The sequence below is a fragment of the Phalacrocorax carbo genome, chromosome 22, assembly GCF_963921805.1.
Source record: "Phalacrocorax carbo chromosome 22, bPhaCar2.1, whole genome shotgun sequence".
In the NCBI taxonomy this organism is placed as follows: domain Eukaryota; kingdom Metazoa; phylum Chordata; class Aves; order Suliformes; family Phalacrocoracidae; genus Phalacrocorax; species Phalacrocorax carbo.
The window spans coordinates 8,384,370-8,407,115 of record NC_087534.1 but is presented as its reverse complement, the minus strand read 5'-3'; the positions used below and the strand labels follow the sequence as shown (position 1 = coordinate 8,407,115).

The 22,746-nt window shown below is 46.3% G+C and overlaps 2 protein-coding genes across 3 annotated transcripts in view; one reads left to right on the top strand and one right to left on the bottom strand.

Annotated features, from left to right (window-relative positions):
- Nucleotides 1-14,102, top strand: part of KDM1A (lysine demethylase 1A) — a 47,228-nt gene extending 33,126 nt beyond the window's left edge. For both annotated transcript variants that reach the window (XM_064471121.1, XM_064471122.1), the window contains 4 exons: nt 109-223; nt 4,613-4,740; nt 7,668-7,814; nt 8,927-14,102. In XM_064471121.1, coding sequence (XP_064327191.1) covers nt 109-223; nt 4,613-4,740; nt 7,668-7,814; nt 8,927-9,112 — 576 coding nt within the window. In that variant the 3' untranslated portion in view covers nt 9,113-14,102. The remainder of the gene's footprint in view (nt 1-108; nt 224-4,612; nt 4,741-7,667; nt 7,815-8,926) is intronic.
- Nucleotides 14,103-17,487: 3,385 nt separating this feature from the next.
- Nucleotides 17,488-22,746, bottom strand: part of LUZP1 (leucine zipper protein 1) — a 44,867-nt gene continuing 39,608 nt past the window's right edge. Inside the window, exon 4 of the mRNA XM_064471120.1 lies at nt 17,488-22,493. Coding sequence (XP_064327190.1) covers nt 22,455-22,493 — 39 coding nt within the window. The 3' untranslated portion in view covers nt 17,488-22,454. The remainder of the gene's footprint in view (nt 22,494-22,746) is intronic.

Sequence of the window (22,746 nt, the reverse complement as noted above, 5' to 3'; positions counted from 1 at the left end):
CGCCAGATTTTCCTTTGTTGACTTTTCCAGTGATAAACACCAATGAGTGTAATCGTCTTTTATTTTTCCTGTGTGCTCTTCCCAACTCTTGATTCTTTTTGTTTCTAGGTTGTTTTGTGTTTTGATCGTGTCTTCTGGGATCCAAGTGTCAATTTGTTTGGTCATGTTGGTAGCACTACTGCAAGCAGAGGAGAACTCTTTCTCTTTTGGAACCTGTACAAAGGTAGCTGTGGTGCATGTCCACTTCTGCTGGTGTCTTATTTGTGTAGTTTCAGATCTAGAAAAGAGTGCTTTTTAAAATGTTATGTGTTCGCATATGGATACAAGAAGGTAGTATTTGTAGGAAGACAAATGGAAGCAGAGAGCACCACTGAATTGCAAACAATTCTGTAGTAAAATTAGGGCAGAACATGGATGAGTATGGGTTCACTAATGCTGAATTCCAGGCTACGTCGGTTAAATTGCATTGCTACCTGTTGTTACAGTAGTAACGCATTTTTATAGACTACTTTATTGTCTTGCATCTTGGTGAAGTTGTCCTGTGACTTACTGAGTGTTATCTTGGTTGCTTCTATTAAGCATCTATTTAGTTGCCACTGGTGTTCTGAAAGACTTAACTTTTTTGATTATTACTGTGCCGCATTAAGAAAAAACCCAAAGAACTAATCTAACACATTCATATAGTGCTTCAGAAATACAACAAATAATGTGTTCTGTTTGCCTAAGATTAGTGTTAGTCAAGTATCTGCTTTTTCAGGAGGATGTATTGGGTTCTCCAAGAAAAGGGTGGCTTGTCTCTGCAGCATTTCTGAATTAAAAGCCATTTCCTAGTTCATAAAGTCTCTTTGAAATTAAGTTTCTATCTGGCCACTTAGACCGTTATTTGAGCTCTTCCCCTCTTCAACTAAGCCTCTCATTCAACTGGGACTAGCATCCACTAGTCTGAGTTTTGAAAACCTCATCTTCCCGGATATTTTTCAAGTTGAACTGACAGTTTGAAGCCAGACCTGTTTCATGGGGCTGTCTGCCTAATCTGCGTTGATTTGATAACTGTAGATGGGCCCCTTTCATCTGCAACCTCAAGTCCTTTCAGGGACAGGTGACTTTGCTGCCCAGAATTTCAAACTTAAGTGTCTAGGAACTAACCAAGATAAATTACATTTTTTTCAGGTATAAGGGGTGCTGTTGACTTGTGTGTTCTCTTACGTGGCTGATTTTCAGAACTCGGTGCTCATAGGTTATCCTGCTTCGATTTCTCAGGGGGGCACTTCAGAACTTTTACAGAGTACGGGGCACAGATTTCAGTGGAGCAGACTAGCGGCTTGGTGATCGCTCTGTTCCTCTTGCTGAGCATTACCATTCCAGCTTGATGAGCTGCTGGCCCATCCGTATGGTTAAGATGCAGCGTGCCCTGGAGGAAAGCAAGCTGTGGTGTCTCCAGTTTGTTGAATGGATGACCTCGTTTCCTGTTTTGAGCAGCAAAGTGGCTATGACTGTAGACCACAGGTCTCGGACTGACAGATAAATTTAGAACTCTTTAAAAAATGCTTAAGTAGGCAAAAGGTATTGCTCTGCCTTTTTCTACAGCTGGACTTCGCCGTTAGTTTTGTTTTATCTGCAGCTGGTGTCTGCCACAAGAGGTTGTCAGAAGCTATTTTCAGTAAGCATACTGGTTTTGTTCATTGCCATTTATCATGCTAAAAGCAAAGGTGAGCACTATTAAATGAGTTACTTTTCTTGCAGATGACTATTTAAAGTGCCAGTGGGTTTTCTTCCACTCTACCGTGGGCAGACCAGGTTTTTCTTTTAACTGGAGAAAATTGCTGTGCAAGGAACATGTCTTTCTAGGGTGTGAATTGTTAAAATGGTTGATAAGACTTTAATGGAGAAATACAAGTAATGAGCCTCGGATAACAAGGCTGTTCGTGTCTGCTTTTGTGGCTTTAAGATGGCTCTACTGCATGCTTAAGTAGTGTCGGGGTTTTGGTTTAGATGGAAAGACTCTCATATACAGGGTTTTGCTGCTAGATGCAAAACCTTCCTTCTCATGAAAATTGGCAGAGCACATAGAAATAAAATAGAAATGCAATAAATTCCTATGCTAAAGTCAGGTGAAATTGAAAAAACTAATTACTATTTCTCATGGATAGTTAGGTAGCAGTTAACATGATTATGCTGTGAAATATTGAAGCAGACCTGACTGAACTTGTGAAGCTGTTATTTATTTCTGTCATATTCTGTATTTCTGTAGCCAGAGCATTTTGGGCAGACGCTATTTAAAATGAACAGATTGGAGAACAGTTATTAATCCAGAAACAGATAAACTGAAATTATCACAGCACATGCTGTATCAGTTCTGTGGAAGTTCTTTAAAGGTCTTCTGTTGGCAGAGCCAGCTGGTCTCTGAGAAGTGTTTAAAGACAGGAGAGTGGAGTGAAACTTGGATGGAAAGACTGCACACGTCTGTACTGCTACTGGTGAGCTGTCGTAGCTCAGACATGAATCCTCCCAGTGGTTTAAGTCTAGTTCAGGTGATGACTGCTGAGTAAACCTGTGCCTCGTGCTCTGCTGTGCTGTTGGATTACTGTTGTAGCTGTGGGGACATCCTTCAAGATGGAGAAACTGCATCAGCACAGGGCAGAAACGCTGTTTTCTGGAAGTGCAGTGACATTTCAGTCTCTGTTTTCTTGCCTGGCTCTTCTGTTTTTCCTAGAGACATGTGATGAAAAAGGTGAGGCCCTTTGTCACAGTTCTGTGCGTACTCGCTGATCTCTGGCTAAACCACGTCCTCTGCTTGTTGTTTGGTAGCAAGGTCTGGGAAACATCACTGCCTCAAGGAGAGAATTTTTTGTGGAGCAGTGACACATGCTCATCATGCAAGAAACTTTTCTGAGTGGCACTTCGGTGTTTGTGTAGCGAAATAGTCACTGTTCTGCTACAACGTTTTGGCTTTCTGTTACTGTTCTGAACTAATCCAGCTGACTGAATAGAAACATTTTCAGGCCTGGATAAATGCTTACAAAACAGGGTCTTGTGCCTGGAAAGGCAGGATTTCCATAAAATATTTTGGGGTTGCCTGAATACAAGTTTCCGTGAACAAACTCACTGGAAGCTGCATTTTGAGTATGTAGCTGTTCCATCAAGAAGTAGTATGTTGACTGAATAAGTTCAGGGAACTCACTGTGTCAAGGATGGCAAACTAGGAAAAACTTTGCTGCTGAAATTACAAAAAAAAAAAAAAAAAAATCCCAATGCCTGTGGATGACAGGAAGCCACTTTTTTGCTCTTCCTTCAATTGTTTAAAAGACTAGGCTTGATCTTTCAGAAAATGGAGTTTAGCTAGAGGAGCAATCCTGTATCTTTTTTCTTTAATAAACTGCTTCTAGTCCCAGAGGTCCCGTGTATTGAAGTGTTGGAATTGTAGCTTGAGTAGTGTAATTATCTTCGTACTAACAACAGCCTTACTGGTCTAACTTCTTCAGAATTTCAAAGACTTTTGGTTTTAACCAGAATATATTGGGTCTTCCAGCCTGTATATCACAACGGAACTTTAGCCAGTTTGCTTTACGGAGCAGTAACTTGACGGGAAAGTGTATCAGATCATCCACATATATTCCAGGATATAAGGAAGTCACTCATCACTTTGGAAACCTGTACAAAAGTTAAAGCTAAGTTTTTAACAAGGACTTTATTTCCCATTTCAATGTGCTTGACATCTATTTCTAGCTGTAGTATTTCCTTTGCTAAATTTAGGAGTTTATTAATATCTCCGGGAGGAAGAAGATCAACTGAAGGAGTTTTCATTAAATAACAGTGCTTGGGTCTGAGTCACTTCTTGTAAATGCATGTTTCTTGCCATTGGGTTATTCTGGTAGGTCTTCAGTACTTACCTATGCTTTTCCTTGAATTTGTGACTACCAAAAATGTATGCTTAGTCCTACCATAGCTGGTCAGAGGTAAAATGACCTCATGTATTTGCTTTTAAATCCTGTAGTCACATGAACAATCTTCACCACAGCATCAAATGGGCAGCTGAGTTATGTGATATCTGTCCATTTGAATTCTGAATTCTTCTCAGAATTGCTGCTTTCCTGGATATCGTTCTACTGTTCATAGTTTCCACCCCATTGAGATGAGTTAAAGTGAATGTGCACTGGTAATGAAGAAATCTAAATACTTTGTATGAGTAAAGTACTTATGCAGGTAACTTAACTGCTATGCTGATGTTAATTGTACCTAAATGAGATTGCTCAGAAGGTATTAAGTCCCTTAAATGTAGCACAGATGACTTAAATCTGACGTCAAACAAGTGGTGTCTTCACTAAAGAAAACCTTTCTTCTCTTCTGCATGCTGTACTTCCTAATGTGTGTATTTAATTTTTAATGCATCAGATCTTTTGATAATTCTAACCATAGCATATATTAATTAATTTTCCTTTTGGTAATTTGATATGATGGTGGAAGATTCAGGACTATTTTTGTTGGGTTTGTTTAGTTTTTAACCTCAAAACTTAGCTGCAGATCCATGCCTATTCGAGTCCAAATTGTCTGATGAAAATGTTCAATTTCAATAACTAAATTGTGTTTTCTCTCTCCTCCCTCCCACCCCCAGCACCGATTTTGTTGGCCTTGGTAGCAGGCGAAGCAGCAGGGATCATGGAAAATATCAGTGATGATGTCATCGTTGGACGGTGCCTTGCCATCCTCAAAGGCATATTTGGTAGCAGTGCTGTGCCACAGGTTAGTCCAGACAGTGTATTGGGGTAACTTCTCTGCATTTCAGAGTGTACCACAGCAGTAGCTTGGCTGCAGTATTGAGCTGTTTGGTGTATGTACCACCTTTTGGTTGTTCAGGGGTTTTTGGGAGGAAGGGCTGTTTGGGGTTTTTGGGGGGTTCTTTGGGGGTTTGGTTTTTTTGGTGGTTGGTTTGGTTGGGGGTGGCGTGGAGAAAAGATTTTCTAAGTCTGAGTAAGACTTGAGCTTTTCCAGAGCTTTAGTTAATATTCTATCTTTTACATTTCTGGGGTTACAGCAGAGCTGTCCATGGCTACTGAGAGCAGTGCATAGGTACTCCCTGCCATGTTCTGCACCTTCTCTAAAGTACAGTAAAGCTCTTGACCAATGAACTCCACAAAGAAACTGGTTTGGCTGGAAAATAACTGAAGGGGGAGGAAGGGATTGAAGGCAATATTTCATCTGGATCAGTTCCCTGTGCAGCTAGTCAAAGGGTATTGAGGCATGCTAAGTGTAAAAGGAATGGTTAGTGAAGGGGGAGTTTAGAAAATACTTAAATATTACTCAAAATAAAAGCTTATGTACTTAGGGCATCGATTTGAGAAGTCTTATAGCTGTTCAACTGACAGTGTGTGTGACTTAGCTGAATACTTGGCCTGTTCTCCCAACAGGCAATGTGGAAGCAGTTCTTGCAAATGGCATTGGTTGTAAATAAATAGCTCTGCTCCATCGGGGGGTGTGGTCTGCAACCCCCAGTGGTGCCTTATACCTTGGCACATGGCCCCAGTCCTCTGGCCTTTCCGCAGACTCAGCAGAAGGCATCAAACGTACTGCAGCTGAGGCCAGCCTCAGAGAGGTCGTCTCAGATCTGTTGGTGTTGGAGTCCAGGAGACTTCCCTTGCCGTGATGTGGTATGGTGCCTGCTGGATGGTTTCTGGATAACACCCTCGCTAGATAGAGGCCCTTTCTCTTCCTTTATGGGAATGTCTGTTCAAGCATAAACAATTCCATGAAACATCTTTAGGCCCAAGAAGATGAGGCTCCTGTCTTGATGGTTGCACTTTTACAAGTTATGATTCCTGTTAAAACTCAGTAACACATTTCAATGGAGTCCAGGCGATTTTAAGCTTGACACCCATCACTTTTCAATGTTCTGTCTGCAAGGTTATGAATACATCCCATTTTCTCTTGGCTGCTGTTACGTCTTAGAGTGATACTGGTTTGAGTCCTGGTCATGCTCTCACTGTTGCATCTTTCAGTGGATTATCCTTCATCATGACCACTACCTTGGCAAACCAGATGGACTGGAAAAATATAGAATCATAGAATCATTTAGGTTGGAAAAGACCTCTAGGATCATCAAGTCCAACTGTCAACCCAACACTCCCAGGTGTCCTAAACCATGTCCTGACATGCCACGTCTATGTGGTTTTTAACACCCCCAGGGATGGTGACTCCCTCACCTCTCTGGGCAGCCTGTGCCAGGGCCTGACCACTCTTTCAGGAAAGAAATTTTCCCTAATATCCAAACTAAACCTCCCCTGACACAACTTGAGGCCGTTTCCTCTCATCCTGTCACTTGTTACTTGGAGAAGAGACTGACACCCCACGCACACTCCAGCCCCTCTCAGGCAGCTGCAGAGAGCGAGAAGGGCTCCCCTCAGCCTCCTCTTCTCCTGGCTAAACCCCCCCAGCCCCCTCAGCCGCCCCCCAGCACACTTGTGCTCCAGACCCTGCCCCAGCCCCGCTGCCCTTCTCTGGACACGCTCCAGCCCCTCCAGGCCCTTCTTGTCCCGAGGGGCCCAAACCTGAGCCCAGCATTCGAGGTGGGGCCTCCCCAGGGCCGAGCACAGGGGCCCCATCCCTGCCCGGCTCCTGCTGGCCACACCAGTGCTGACACAAGCCCGGGGGCTGGTGGCCTCCTTGGCCACCCGGGCACTGCTGGCTCATGCCCAGCCGGCTGTCAGCCCGCACCCCCAGGGCCTTCTCCGCCGGGCACTTCCCAGCCCCTCTGCCCCAGGCCTGGGTTGGTGTGACCCAAGGGCAGGACCCGGCACTTGGCCTTGTTAAACCTCACACAACTGACCTTGGCCTATTGGTCCAGCCTGTCCAGGTCCCTCTGCAGAGCCTTCCTGCCCTCAAGCATGTTGACACTCCTGCCCAACCTGATGTCGTCTGCAAACTTACTGAGGGTGCCTTCAATCCCCTTGTCGTATATATCGATAAATATACTAAACAGAACCAGCCCCAACACTGAGCCCTGGGGAACCTGGCTTGTGACCGGCCACCAGATGGATTTAGCTCTGATCACCACAGCTCTCTGGGCTCAGCATCCAGCCAGTTTTTTACCCAGTGAAGAGTACACCTGTCCAAGCCACTGGCTGCCAGCTTCTCTAGGAGGGTGCTGTGAGAGACAGCGTCAGAGGCTTTACTAAAGCCCAGGTAGATAACATGCACAGCCTTTCCCTGTAGGTGTTGGTGCAGGTGCCCTTCATGCAGTCATTTTCCCAGATAAGTTACAGACCTTATATAGGTCTATATCACAGTCAAATCAGAAGATCTGTTCAGATAAGCTGTGGCTTGAAAGAAGGTAAAGGAGTAGGAAGTGTGCACTGTTGTTATGTTGATAATGGGGGAAGGAAAAGAGCAAACAGTACACAGTGTGCCTGTACAGCTGACTACAAAGTCTGAGTTCTAGTGCAAAAGCTATGTGCAGTGGGTTCTGGTAATACTGGAAAGCATTAAGGTATTGCCACCAAAGACAAGTTTTGTACCTTGGTATGTGTTGTCATGGAATATGAACTTGGAGTCCCGCCATTAACATTGGCCTAAGGGCTTTGTGTCTTTTATTCTTGCAATTTACATCTTTCGTATTTTGCACTAACTGTAGAACTTGTACTATGTCAACAACTGAAGTTCCTGTCTTGTCTCAGCCTAAAGAGACGGTGGTGTCGCGCTGGCGTGCTGACCCGTGGGCCCGGGGATCGTACTCCTATGTAGCAGCTGGATCTTCTGGAAATGACTATGATTTGATGGCTCAGCCCATCACTCCAGGGCCAGCCATTCCAGGTGCTCCTCAGGTGAGAGATATTTCAATTCCTTTTAGAAAAACCTCAAAACAAGGATGATTTTTCTAAGTAATTTGCATACATATCTAAACACAAGTTTAGATGATTTGCGTTTTCTGGTGAATTATTAGAACCTGTAAAATCCATCCATGAATTCTGCCTTCCCAGGTTTGTTGTCATTTTTTTACTAGAATAAGAGCTTTTTTTATTCACAAAGTCAATTTTGTAATGTCCGAACAGAGTATTATATTATACATTGTGTTTAAACATTATACATGAGTTTCATACTCCGTATTTATGTTGTCCATCACCATTTAAGTGAGTTGTAGGGATATGAAAAGAGGGTGAAGGCCAGAGTGAGAGGAACAGGAATCCAAAGGTCTCTCCCAAATTGGGAGCGAACACAACGAAGGCCCACGTCATTTCCAGTCCACTCTGAGAAGATGGAGCTTTGAAAGCAGTAGCCATTCTGAAAGCACTAGCAGAGAGGATTTTCTAGTGATACAAGTCATTAACAAACGTAGCTATGGATAGAATTATTCTCTGCAGAGTATAATACACGAAAGTCTATTTTTCTCCTACTTTACACTCTCAGTAGTTGTTTTAGGTCTCAGCTTATAGAGAAACTGCTACTTGAAGTGGATTGCTGAAGTTTTTGTTCGCGTATTGTGCTAGAGTTCATGTCCCAGGATTAGAAACCATCATTCTTAAACACATTTAACAGTTCAGCTCTAGATTTGTAGATACATTTCAATGCTTTTCCAGTATACAGCTGGGGATGTTAATCTCCCCTGCTTATGGGGTTCTGAAAGTATTGGTTTTCAAGTAGAGCTTTATTTGTATCAAAGCAAAGATACTGGAAAATAATTGCAAAATACTTCCTCATACTGCAGTCATTACAAACATGAAACCCTCCTGAGAAATGCAAGCTGTGTATAAAGATTTTCTTGGTAATTTGTAGGACAGGCTAAAATGTTTCTAATATAGACTATTTCATATTCACCACCTTCATGGGGACTGTGGTGTGATTAGAGGACTTCTGATTATTCTTCTGAAAGTATTTGTTTGCTGCTGATTCTGACAGAACGTTAACAAGCCGTAACCGTGTTCTCTGTTACCCCCAGCCTATTCCTCGCCTGTTCTTTGCGGGAGAACATACAATTCGCAACTACCCTGCAACTGTTCATGGTGCTTTACTGAGTGGACTGAGAGAAGCCGGTCGCATTGCAGACCAATTTCTTGGGGCCATGTATACTTTGCCTCGCCAGCCTACGCCTGGGGTCCCTCCACAACAGGCTACCAGCATGTAAGAAAAGTAGAAGGAACCAGAAGAGGAGTGGCAAGACCACAGTGCTACCGTTGTCAACTCCCTGGGACAAAGATACTCACGTAGTCTGTAACGGCATGTGCTGGAAGGACCCAGCCATGAGTTACTGTATCACACTTCTGTTTGAACGCCCTTACCAAAACCTACCTAACCTTTGGCTTGGCCCTTTTACAAAATCTCTTACAGCAGTCTGAAGCGTTGGTGTACACAGAATCCTTTACTACCAGGCTGGTCAGGGACTTCTCTGACTCTGCAGATACTTTTTGAAAGTCAAGCTTATAGCTGGAGGTTTTTTATGGTTTTTTTTTTCTACCTGTATGTGTATTTACAACTTGGTAATCGCACAAGGCCCTCTAGAAGCTGGTTGCTACGAGTAGTAGCTTAGTGTAGAATTTATGTAAACTTCTTTGTTGGGGCTTTTTATTGTATTGTTTTGAAGAATAGTATTTTTTGACTAATTCTATTCTTATCTGGCATTCTCAAATGTGGTGCAACTGTTTCCCTGCCAGTAACAGCAAATCACACCCTGACAAAATGGTCCGTTGGCTGCTACACCATATGCATCCCGCTTTAGAAAGAAAGCTGGTATTACTGAGTGTGCGCTAAGCATACTATTCTATTAAATACTTTCAACAAAAGAAAAAACTGGATATTTTTAAGTTAAAAACTAGAAAAATCATTCCTATTTGTTTATGTAGAAGCAGAGTTGCCTAGGCAGTAAGTTAGCTGAGGGACCTAATCTCTTGAGTTCTGCATGCTGCAGGTAGACACTCTGTATACCTGTTGATTTCTGCTAGTGTGATGAGGTCATGTTGCAGCTGCCATTGTTCTGCTTCTGAAAACCACTTCGATTTGGCTGCCTTTCGAAATATTTTCATTCTTACTAATCCAGCACATAGAGCCTTCCTTTTGTTGCACAGAGCAGTCTTATTTAAACATTTAGGTCCTCTTTCCCTGTCCCCCTTTCCCCATTTAGCATTAGACTTTTATTTCTTCCAACTTCCCTCATCCTCCTCTTTCTACAGCTTATTTCTATCTCATCTAGCCATGGTCTCTCTTCACACTGTTTGGTTTTGGTGTTTGGTGTGGGTTTTTTTGGTTTTGTTTTGTTTTTAGTTTTTCTATTCTCACTTTCTCTGACCCAGTGTCTGTACGTGTGCAGTCCGTCCCAACTGCCTTCTGTCCTTGCACCTTCTGTTTCACTAGAGGACCGGTACCTCCTCTTCTTCCATGCTCATCTCTCCACAATTACATTGCCCACACTTCTTCCTGAAGAAAATACATAGCAAACACGCTTGCAGCCCCTGCTTGTTTACACAGCTGTATTGTCTTTGGCCACAGACTCTCCATCTTCTAGCATCGTTGCTTCTACTATTGTGTCTCCTTAGTAGCTGGAGATTGTTCTTCCTCCTGACTATGTCTGTTACTTTCTGGTTGCTTTCTCACTAGATGGTGAAGTCTCTGAGGGCGTATCTCCATAGGCAGACCTTCTGAGAAGCTGTGGGAAAGGAGAGGACTCTTGACATGGTGGGGTAGCACTCTGAGGCGGCACAGCCTTGAGGCGTCAAGGACTAAGGCCATCTGAAGTGGCTGGACTTGGTGCCGTGGGGGACCCTCTTTCCCAAGCTTCAGTCTAAATTAGTGCTACCTTTCCTGTATCTCTAACTTTGCTACTTGAGCTCTTTATTGAAAGGGGTACTCCTCAGCAACGCTACTCATCCTCGTCCCTTCCAGGGGACAAGACAGACTTTATGATGGTTGGTCAGAAAACTGCCATTGCAGTGGGGCAGGAATTGGAAGTCCAGCAGGACATGGAGGAGGGGTGTCCAGGGGGTGACTGAGAGTAATTTGAGACTCAGGATTTCCAGCCTTATGTTCAGTGAAGCCTATCAGCACCACTACCTGGAGAAATCCTGTTCCAGGATGAGACGTGTGACAGGCCAACAGCTGACCTAGTCTCTTGGCTAGTCTGGCTGAAGATGGGAAGAGGATCCAAGAATTGGGGTGCTATGTTCTGAAACAAGGCTTCCAGCCTCTGTGGGTCTCTGTATTTGTGGGGTGGATTGTTGTTGGGATTAGTGATGGTGCTGTCTCTTGCCATGAGGACTGTCATCCCACTTGTTCTAGCGAAGTGTCAAAAAGTCAGAAAAGCACTTCTGGCCCACTGGGAAATAAAATAGCCCTCAACTTAACGTGGCCAAGTGGTGTCTTTTCCAGACAAGTAACAAGCCGCTTCTGCATCAGCCTATTAATGTTATTTTCTGCTGCCTTGTTCTGCTTTGTTTGTTACTTAGCAGATTATTCAGCAGGCTAATTCTGCCAAACAGCACACAGTAATTTGTTTAAGCCATTCAAATATAACCAAACTTCCTCTTGCACTTTGCCATCAATTTGACTGAGTGGGGCTAATCTTTCACCTGATGCCCAGTCTGTCCTGTTTTCTGTTTTCAAAAAGGCATCTGAAAACTATGGTGACTGACTGAAATAAGAAGGTGGAGGTGATGGTTCCCACCCATTTTGAAGGCATGCAAGGAATTGGTGGGTGTTAGCTGATGGTGGTGATGGGCATGGGCAATGGAGCTGGAATGCCAGGAGGAGAGGACAAGGCCCTGTGACTTGATGTAGCCTGTTCGTAGCTTTCAGAGTCTTCATTGGAAGATGAAGACCATGATCTGTGGCCTGCTGCACCCTCCCCTCTCCATTATCTCTGGGGGCTCCGGACCTATTCCTCAGCCAGTCCCTGCTAATAAACCTTAGTGGGTATTAGAGAGTGAACAGCTCAGAGTACTTTCAGCTCTTGGGGGTGTCTGAGGCTCAGCAAAGACACAGATAAGGCTGTGCAGCAAGTGCTGGACACCCCAGAGCTGCTGTGCTGCAGTTCCTGCCCTCCATGGCCCAGTTTTTTGTGGTCTGTGGCATTGGCTGCACCCTGAGCAGTGGGGAGCAGTGGTTGGGTGAAGGTCCCTTGTTCTGGTTGTATCCTGTGGAGTTGCTGGGATGGAGGGGGGAGCTTGGGGGAAAGCACTATCACCCCAAGGGCAGCTGGAGCATGCAGACCTGGAAAAGATGGCCTGAGCACATGGTGATGAGCCAGTGTAGTGTTGGGGCTCAGCTCTGCCAGGCCACATCATGAAACTTCCATTGTTTGTCCAGGAGCAGGGCGGTCTCATGCTCTTTGCAGTACCATCAGTGTGTGATATTCCTCGAGCAGGTACTCTCCCAGCAGTTAGCAGCTCTTTCTCCGCTGCTTCTGTGGTCCCAGGGGTGCCTCCTGCTGTGCCTGAAGTCACAGAATCACAGAATCGTGACTCCGAGTCCAGACTATCAATGTATGTGATTTAGAGCATAGTGTTCTCTGCTCCCTGTCAGGGTCTGTTAGATGGACCTTTGGTCTTGACCCATAATGGCTGGTCCTATTTAAGTGCTGCCTGTGTAGCCTTCCTACCACTGCAACCTATGGAGGAGGAGATGGCATTGCAACTAAATGGGTCACCAGGCCCTCTTCATCTCACCATCCTTCCTCGCAGTGCAGCTGTTCTGTCCTTGCTGCTGTTAGCTTGCCCTGACTTACTGTGGGGATTGCCCATAGGTTTCAGCAGATCATGGATGACCTTCATCTCAGGTTTGAGGCTGCCGGGTGCAGTCGCAAAACCTTGCAGTCAAGTCTGGTTGCACCCGCTGTAGCACACCTTTCCACCTGTTCTCAGGGACTTGCCATTTCTCACTCTACTCCATGGGTAGGTGAATTGCATTTGTGACAACAAAACTGGTGCTCGTTTTGGAAAGAAAAACATTCTTCCCTAGTCGGTCCTCCTGTTCTGAATGAAGGACTGCAGTAACCTGCCATGGATGCATTCGCTGAGTCAGACTGTGATTTTGGATGGGGTGAATCTGCAGGAAGGTTGGTATTTCTCGGTTCTCCACATGCCTGTGGTTTTGTCAGGTGCTAGCATCTACTCTGCAATAAACTGCTGGTAGCTCAGGGTCTTTGTGTTCAATCTCTGTAAGGAATTGAGAATACTTGCTATGGTCTTGCCTGTAGTGGAAATTAATAGCAAAGCATGGGTTCTCCCTGTTCTGTTACCTTAGTAATTGACTGGATCATAAACATAGAGGACCAACTTCACTGGGGTGCTTCAATTTCTGCTTTTATTATGAATATTCTCACCTGACTAGGTCTCCTGCTATATTTCTAAAAAAGTTCCACTGAGAGTACTATGGTCAACACAGTGCTCAGAGTCGGTCCTGTGGTAATGAACGCTGGAGCCACTTTAAACCATGAAGTGGCTCCATAAAGCGACGTGACTAAAATTCATTTTTTTGTGTGCTTCAGGTGCTTTTTAAAGGTGGTGCTAATTCCATGAGTTGCTTGTCCCAAAAATGTTTACCAAAAGAGAATTAGATGCCATGTTTTCATGTTTGTTTTCCAGTTTGCTGCTTTTACCAATGATTGTTTTGCAATTTCCAATGTGTCTGATTTCTGAAGGTGCAATTTTTTGTTTATTTGGAAGGAATATTGAAACTTACAGAAAATGCCTACACTGACATTCTTCTCCAAAGCACACAGGTATTACAGAACTACTGGCATGCTGCCAGACCTTACGCTCTGGGTGTTACCAGAATTGGCTGGATAAATACCCAAAAAACCCACAAGAAGTCACCTCTAGAAGGTCAGTGGAGAGTGAAAGCATCCCTTTAATTACATGTGGTATCAGTCATGGAACGTGTCTTATGTAAAGAACATATTGTCTTAAAATTAGTTTTTTGCAGGTTTGCCAATTTGTCTGCTAAAAGATGTTGCTTCTCTACAGAGTCCGTTGGCTTCTGTTTGGAAAGCTCCTGCAGGGCTTGTGGCGTCTGTCCATTACTTCCAGGTGCTAATAGGCATCAAGTCAATGTGGTGTTTAGAAAGTCCCTGGAAAACATCAGTCACAAAGGCTGAGAAATGCAATAAAATATCCAACACAAAGGAACGCAGCTTCGTCACGTTCTTACATGTGCACATAGATATGGAGCAGCGTGGCTGGCCAGATTCTCCATCACACATGGTTCTTCCCCATTTCCAGCCAACTGAACACTCTGGTGATGTGCTGCTGGAGCCTTTCGGTTATATGAAGTGTGACCGGGCTTCAAAGAAACATAGCGCAGACATATTTTCACTGTAGGTTCAACCTTTCTGTGTCCTGCCAGGTAAATCGGTAAGGAGGGCTGACAGCTCAACTGGCCTTGCTTCAGCAATATTGTTAATGCGCCTGTTATTGCACTGATACCCTCAGAATAATTTTTGTAGTTTCTCATGCAAATATTGTCTGGTTTAGTACATGCTTTGTAAAATAAGAAAAAAAACCAGCAGCAGGGTGACTTGCTCACAAGCTTCCAGAAGTGCTGTTGAGCTGCAGAAATCACTGATCATGTTTGTGCTGCTTCCACGTATTGGAGGTGAACTCAGTTACACAAGTAAGTGCAGGCTTCAGGGCACTGCCACATAAAAGGTGTGTGAAGACATTTCATGGAAGATTTTGCAGAAAAAAAATTACGATAATGTTTGAAATACGTACTTAGGGTGGGGTTTATCTCACCTAACCATATGCATTTCCTCTGCACTGGTGGTCTGGACTCCCTCTAGCCACACTTCTCTAGAGAAACTCATTATGTCCCTGTGTCCAAATAATTTCAGGACCTTTGCTTCTGTTAATTAGGGCTTTGCGTTCTGGTAATGCAGGACCTACTTCCAAGTCTTTTGTACTACTATGTGGCCAAATGTGCCACACTGGCAGACCTCAGGTGTTGGTTGTGTGGGTTCCACACAGTCACCGCAGGGACCTGTGGAGGTGGTTTCCATTTACTGCTTCCACGTTCCAGACCCAGCTCACAGCTTTCCACTCCTGCAGAAACTGCTTTGGCTATAACCTGCGCTTGGGGATCTGCTGCCTCACTGGGCCGAAAGTTGGGATCTCTGTTTTATTAAATTGTTGGTCCCCATCATTGAAGTGTTAATTACACCTCTCCATGAAGGGACCTCTGCTCACTGTAACTGTTTCTTTTCTAGACACTATCATTGCACTCCAATAACTTCAAGGCTATTTCACTAGAACAAGGGTAGATTGTCTGATTTTAGACTTCACACTTAAAAGACAGAGAGATCTTGGCCTGCCAACCCAGCCTGGATGGTGAAGTATCTCTTCCATCTATGGGTTCATGCCTTTCAGAAGCTCCTGAATGCATTTACTGGGTTCATGGAGAGGCCCTAGGTACATGTCTGTCTGCAGAGACCATCTATTTGGATACCACTTGTTTTAGATTGCAGTTACCCGAGTGTAGTCCCTGGCTGTAAGCACCTCATGGCACTGCGCTGTAATCCCCGATAGTGGTGCTCAGCGTGTCCATCCTTCCACACAGCTTCTGGAACATTCCCTCTGCATACCGCCACCAGATGCTGCTCCTCTAACAACTAAAGTAGAAAGGTTCGCAGCTGGAGTAACAACAGCGTACGCTTGTTTGTAGGCAACATAAGGACTACTTAAACCCACCAAAGCAAGTAGATATGACTGATAAAAAAGAGTAAAAAAAGACTTCAGAAAGAGCGAAGTGTAGTGGCTAAGCAGCGATGCTGTAGGTGGGCCGTTAGCCCGCTACACGTACTGCAGTGTCCCCACGTAGGAGTGGTGAGCCTGGCCTTGAATCACAAACCAAAAGAACCACCCTGTGGTATGTGCTTGTGGTGGTGGGGGGGGAGAGACTTCAAGCAGCCTTGGAAGCTACGGACAGTAGCCAGACACGGTGGCATTTGTGTTGTAGCTACAGTAACCGTTAAAGAGGTGAAGGACCACCTCTTTAATGATCAGTAGCTGCCTGTGTGAACTGGGGTAGAAAGGGGACTCGGCAAGCCAAAACCCAGTTTTCTTAGACAAATATTTTACAGAGGGAATATTCACAGGATTTCACCTCTAGTTAATGAGCTCTACCCAGGGAGTAGCAGCTGAAGTGACAGCTATGGATGGCTCCTAAAATGTCAGTCAATACTAATAACCTATTTAATAGAGCTGGAAATACACCCAGTTTTGCAGTCAAATAGAATAAACCAGATGAAAGGAATCACAGACTTTGGGGGCTGGAAGGGCCCTCTGGAGCTCACCCCGTCCCACCCCCTGCGTGAGCAGGCACCCCCAGAGCAGGGGCACAGGGCCGCGTCCAGGCGGGGGGTGAATGTCTCCAGGGAAGGGACCCCACAGCCTCTCTGGGCAGCCCGTGCCCCTGCTCTGGCACCCGCACAGGGAAGGGGTTTGTCCTCATGTTCAGGGGGAGCTTCCCGTGTTCCAGCTTGTGCCCGTGGCCCCTTGGCCTGGCGTTGGGCACCGCTGAAAAGAGCCCGGCCCCATCCCCCTGACACCCACCCTTCAGATATTGATAAGCATCGATGAGACCCCCCCTCAGCCTTCTCTTCTCCAGGCTGAACAAGCCCAGGTCTCTCAGCCTTTCCTCCCAAGGGAGATGCTCCAGCCCCTGATCACCTGCGTAGCTCTCCGCTGGATTCTCTCCAGCAGTTCCCGGTCTTTCTTGAACTGGGAGGCCCAGAACTGGACGCAGCACCCCAGATGTGGCCTCACTGGGCAGAGCAGAGGGGGAGAACCTCCCTCGCCCTGCTGCCCACACTCCTTTCCATGCACCCCAGGACACCGCTGGCCCCCTTGGCCCCAAGGGCCCGGTGCTGGCTCAGGGTCACCTCGCTGCCCCCCAGCACCCCCAGGGCCTTCTCAAAGCTCTAGGAAAAGAGCTTTGTCTAAGATAAAGTGTAGTGCCCGGGGTCCCTTACAAATCAATGTGCTTCTCTCCAAATGACGTGGTTGTAGTCGCTGGGGCTGGTCCTGTGTATGATAGGTGCTAATCGTACCTGTATATTGCAAAAAGTTAGGAACTGTGAAGGAGACTTTGCCACTTGCTCTGACCTCTGTAGCCTCCAGCTTCTCCCAGGAGACACCAACGGATCTTGGTTCCAGTACAGTCTGTACTGGCTGAGAGAAGGAAATTTAATGAAGTGGTGGCTCGCTTCCCTCTGTAAAAATGCCCTTCCTCCAACCCACGCTCAGCAATGCCAAGTCCAGGTCATCCAGTCTAGGTGGAGAGTGGCTGTGTTCAGCTTGGTCTGCCATGTGTGTATGCCCTGTCTGTGCCTTAAACGCAGCCTGGGGTGTATGGGACCTGCCTGGGTACAGGCGAAAGTCTAAGAATAAGGCAATTGGCCTCAGCGCTAAGTGCTGCAGCCTGGAGCTGCCTCGGCACTTCACTGAGGGGCATCGGAACCTGAGTAACAGATCCTGTGCAGGGATTCAGCCAGAGCTACAAATACCACATCACAAATATGTAAAAAGAGTTTTTATTAGTTATATACTGTAGAGCTGACAGTGTTTGAGTCAGGAGAGACATGCAGATAAAGTGTGTGTTTACATTTGGCATGCAGACTAAGAGCACTGTGTAACTGAAAGGAGGTGAGCACCATCTGTATCCACTGCATGGGCAGCCTGGGGAGGAAAGAGCTGGCTTCCCTCTGTTGAGCATGCTGAGACAAGGAGGGGTTTGAGGGGTGAAACAGTGCTGATAGCTCTATTGGACACAATGTTTGGTTTAGGGAAATGGACAATACTGTAACCCTGGAAAATTTGCTTAACTTGGATGAGTCTGTGATTATGAAAAGATTTCTTGCATTATTTGCCTTCTAAGCTGCCCCAGCCCAAATATATGTCTGCAAATACAAAAAAATAGATTTATTCTCTTAAAAATACATTCCATGCAGCCTGGAGTGCTGCTTCCCCAAGGCAGGAGCCTGCACTGGATGCTGGGCAGCCTAGGAAGACGATCCTTTGGATCCTTAGGTTACTGACCATCAGCGGCACCTGCAAACAATGGCTTCATACTCCATCACACAGCGAGCAGTCCACTGGAGGCTGGCCTTGGAGCAGTGCTTCGACCGCTCCAGTAATGTGCAAGGGCAGCAGAGATGAGGTCTACTATATTAGAGATGACACCAATGTGACTATTGCTTCAATCTGTAGCTAGGAAATTGCTCATGTCAAGTGTCTCTTGAAGCACCAAGGTGCGCCACCCTGCCCTGTGCTTCCTGCCCTTTTCCTTTCCTGGAGGTACCATCTGCAGGAGGACTGTGGAGCTCCCCTCATCTGTGTCCAGTGAGCTGCAGTGCGACAATGCATGCGCTGGTGGCGGTGCCGCGAAGCTGTCGCCCCTCCGTGCTCCCTGAGCAGCTGGAGAGGCATCGCACCGTGCGCCGCAGCGGTGTTCCTGGACACAAAGGGAGCCACTATGTGAAACAGCAAGCTGCTGGGCCCTCAGGCTGGTGCCAGCCCTTCTGGGAAAGGCTGCTGGCTCTCCAGAAGGGACCAGCATCTCCGTTTCCTTGAGAGATGCGAGCACTGACACACTTCCTCTGTACAGCAAATAAATTTACAACTTTGGAATTACCCAAGTGCTTGATGCGCAGCCTCGTGGCATCGTCAAGCCCACTGAAAAGCCTGTTACAGTTATATGCTAAAATTACAAATACTTCTTCAGTGATGGCAATATTTACACATATACTCTATTTTACAGCTGTTCAAAAAAGTGTGCAATTTGAGTAAAACACATTGTGTTTCCTTAAGTCATTGCTATAAGTTTAATAATACAATCAGCTCCTATTGCACTCACGATTAGAGGGCATGGCCCCTTTCAATTTTAAGGAGGGTTTTCGTTCTCAGATTTAATCTTGGTTGTGGTAAAAACAACCCAGTGTCCAGTTACTCAGTGACATCTGTGTTATTATTTACAAGCAGTAAGACTCAGTCTAGAGCAAGAGTTCAAAGTATGTGCTGTAAAATATTGACCAGAAGACTGAGGCAGCTGGAGAAAGGAGAGATGTCACCTGTGAGAAGCACCTGAGGAGAGCAGACAGTGCCAGAAGAGCTGCATTGGTGGGCCAGTAGCTGGGGCTCCTGCTGCGTGCTGGGAGCCACCCGAGCAGCAGGGTGAAGCCCTCTGGTTGCCTATGGTAGGGAAAAACTTGGTCCTGCCTGACAGAAGGGGAAAAGCAAGAGCTATTGCTGGGGGTGGTTCTTCCCTTGCACTTCAGACAGGGGGCTGCGTTATTGGGGTGAGCTGTGGGGTTGAAAAGCCGATGGGTAAGCCAGAGTTTTGGGGGTAGGTACAGGGAGGCCTGTGTTAACCCAGCACGTCGTGTCGTAGAGATGCTGAGCTTTTGTGGCCAGGACTGAAACCAGTTCCCTTGGAAGGAGCTCTGGAAGCACCATGCTAAGCTGGATCCATGCCAAGAATGTGAGAAGGAGAGGGCTGGTGGATGTGTATAGGTGCCCAAGTGTCCTGCGGGACATGGACCACTGTCCTGCAGCAGGACGGGGCTCATCACCGGAAGGAAAGCCATACAGTTGCTGCTTAAAGTGATCCTCGTCCTCTTCAGCACGTATGCGCCATCCGGCTGTTTGTAAAACTAAGCTGCAAGTCCTGGGCAGCAGCGACAAGGGGCGGGGGAGGCCCTTTGAGGTACGCCGCTTCTCTGGGAGGCTGAACTGCAGCTGACAAGGAGGTGGTCAGCAGCGGGTCATCCGTGTGATTGTAACTGGGTGTAAGTTATACAGCTGGAGAGCTGCTTGGCAGCAGGTTTGGGAATGTTAAATGGAGATAAATAACTACTGTGGTGTCTGAAGAGGGTGGTACGTGCCAAGATGCCTCCATGATGCAAACTCCCAGGCTGAGCAAGCAGGTACTGCAGGAGGCATTTGGGCTGCTCGCTGCAGAGCAGCTGCACTGGCTTGGCAGGGTTTTTGCAGCAGCATCTCCCATGCAACAGATGGAAGACGACCTGAGGCAGCATGTTTAGTTTTGATGGGAAATATTTTCTTTGATAAGAAAATAAGGGGCAAAGAGTCAGACTGTAGCGTCCCAAGGCCAGCAGAGGCTAGCAAGCAGGCCAGCCCTGCAAGAGCACTGCTTAGCTGTGGCACTCCTGGTCAGGCAGCAATTCTGTGTATCGGCTGCTGAAAGCTTGCAAGGCGGCACAGTGAGGCACGGGAAGCTGATGTTGTTCTAGCAGTCGATCTCAGTAATGTCTTCTTTTGCATGGTGGCGGTGACCCTGCCATACAGTTAACCTCTGAGCAAAGCAGGGTGCTCAGGGTGGATATTACAATTCCACAGGCTCGTTAAAAAAAAAAAAACAAAAAACCATTGTGGTTTCAGATTGGAAAAAAAACACACCCATTTTCAGTGCTTCCTGATGAGCACGGGGCACAGGGAGGTTCACTTTCAGTTCGTTTCACTTTTAGTTTGGATTTTGAGTTTTAAAATATTTTCCCGTTATACTTGAGGACAAATTTACCCATGCTCTACTAGCACTGCCATGTCATGAAATGGTAAGAGATAGCAGCTGATATAATTTATTTTAATACAGTGTAAAGATTATTAGAGCTGTTGCTTAGTACTAATTTAAAAGCATTATCTTTTTCTCTTTTTTTATGCAAGTTGACACTTAGGCATGTAATGGAATATAAAAGAATAAAATGAAGGGTTAAAATATAAATTTGGGACACCATCTAAAAAATTGCAAAAGGAACACTTTTCTTCAAAAATAATTTTTCCCTTCCTCCAAACAAACATTATTTTTAAAAAAATCATGTCATTGAAACACTATCCTTTTTCTATAAATGTTTTCCTATATATTTTCCAACCAGCTCTGGCTTTTTTGATTCATTTGCCTCTCAGAATTGAGGCATATAATTCCGAGGGCCAGGGATATACGGCACATGGATGTGCAGGTGTGGGTAGCCACACGCGCTCATCTGGCAGGTGGGATGTGGGAACAAGTGTGTGGTGCAACGCGGACATGGCAGCTGCTGCGTTGCAGCTGTTCCCGCAACACCTCCAAAACAGGTATGGGACCTTTTCCCTTCTGCAGCATTGTCCTCGTCCTTCCGCAGAGCGGAGCATCTGTTTCCAACAGGCAGAAGAAAGCACTGGGGGAGATCAGTGGTGTTTGTGTACAGGGCAGGAAAGCCAAGGGCCAGCCCTGCAGCTGGGCGGTGGGGTGTAAAGGAAGGGCTGGCCGAACTCTTGCTGTGCGAGCCAGAGGCGATCACCTTGCTCAGGGCAGATGCTGCTCCAGCACCTGAGCACTTGTTGGAGCTGCAAGGGCGGCATCTCCCCCGCCAGAAAGGCCATCTCAGCGACGCCATCTGCACTCGGCAGCCTGTGGGTACTGACAGGGTAACGTACCGCTGTGTTTGAAGCAAACGCTGACAATAGGTGGGTCCCAGACATGGTGGATGGGGCGGTCCTGAAAAGGAACACAGCCCCAGGCTGCCAAGGCAGCCATACCAGAGCCTGCTTAGGGTGCAATCCTGCTCTCTCCACCCTGTTTTTGGAAGGGACAAGGACATTCTGCTTGTCTGTGAGGAAGAGCACTTGTTTCTTTTTCCCTTAGCGCTCAACTGCTGAGAATGAGCAGCAGAGTTGTTGCTTGCAGAGCATGATGGACATAAAGTTTCAGGTAAAAAATCAGCCCAGTCCAAGTCAGGAGGAAGGTTCACTGCTGCGTGAACTGCTGTTGGTTTGGCTCAGATGATGACTTCTTCGTGCAAGATCTCGGCTGGTGATGAGTAGGTCATGCAAAGATTGTTGAAGAGACTGACAGCAATAGGGAAGAAACTGCTTCTAAACAACATTTTCTGCTCTCCTTCCTTCTTAATATGTAAAGCAGCCAGTGGGGAATGGCTTCTTCCTGCCTAGAGACAGAGGGTGCTGGGAACACAAGTACTGAGGTGACCACTATCCAAGCTGACAAGGGTGTATTAGGAGAACGCAAACTCTCACTAGGAACTGAAAGCTTTCAGTTGTGGAACCGTGTAGGACAGCTATCATGGGCTGGGGGACCGTAATCACAGGGATAGTTCTGGGATCTTGTCTAAATGCAAGTGATTAACAAGAAGTTCTCTCTCGTCCAGGGAGTACCATCATCAGAGCGGCTATGCAGTCAGGGTTTCCATATGGAGACACCTATCATCCTGTGGAGGAGACTAAGATTGCAGGTACAGAGATGAGAAGCGGGAGTCCCCTGAGCAAAGTCTCTGCAGCTGCCTCTTCAGCAATGAAGAAAAAGAATTCACTGGTAAAGCTCCTGTACCTTGCAAATCGCATTTGAAAAACTGGTTTCAGGCTAGCTGAAGCCTCTGGAGAGGTTACAAACAGGTGTAATTGCCCGTGAGCTTGGTACTATCCTGCCTCTTGCTTCACTGTGCAGTGTGTTCACTGAGTGGAAGGGAATACAGCTCATCTCCGTGATGTTGTCCGGCAGGCACGGGAAGCACCCTGTAAGAGACAACCCCACGGCATCACAGACTGGCTAGGACCAACAGTTGCCTCTGGCAGCATTTTTGCTCTGGGGAAGAGTATCGTGATTGCCCTTAGGCAGCCATCCAAAGCCCACCAGGATCCTAGCCCAATGGTGGAGCAGGGGAGGGCAGCAGCAAGATCATACTGGAAGATAGAGGCTCTGCCAGCATTTAAAGTGCAGTAAGCCCGAAGCCGAATGGCCCAGCCCTGCCCCACACAGGCAGGGCCT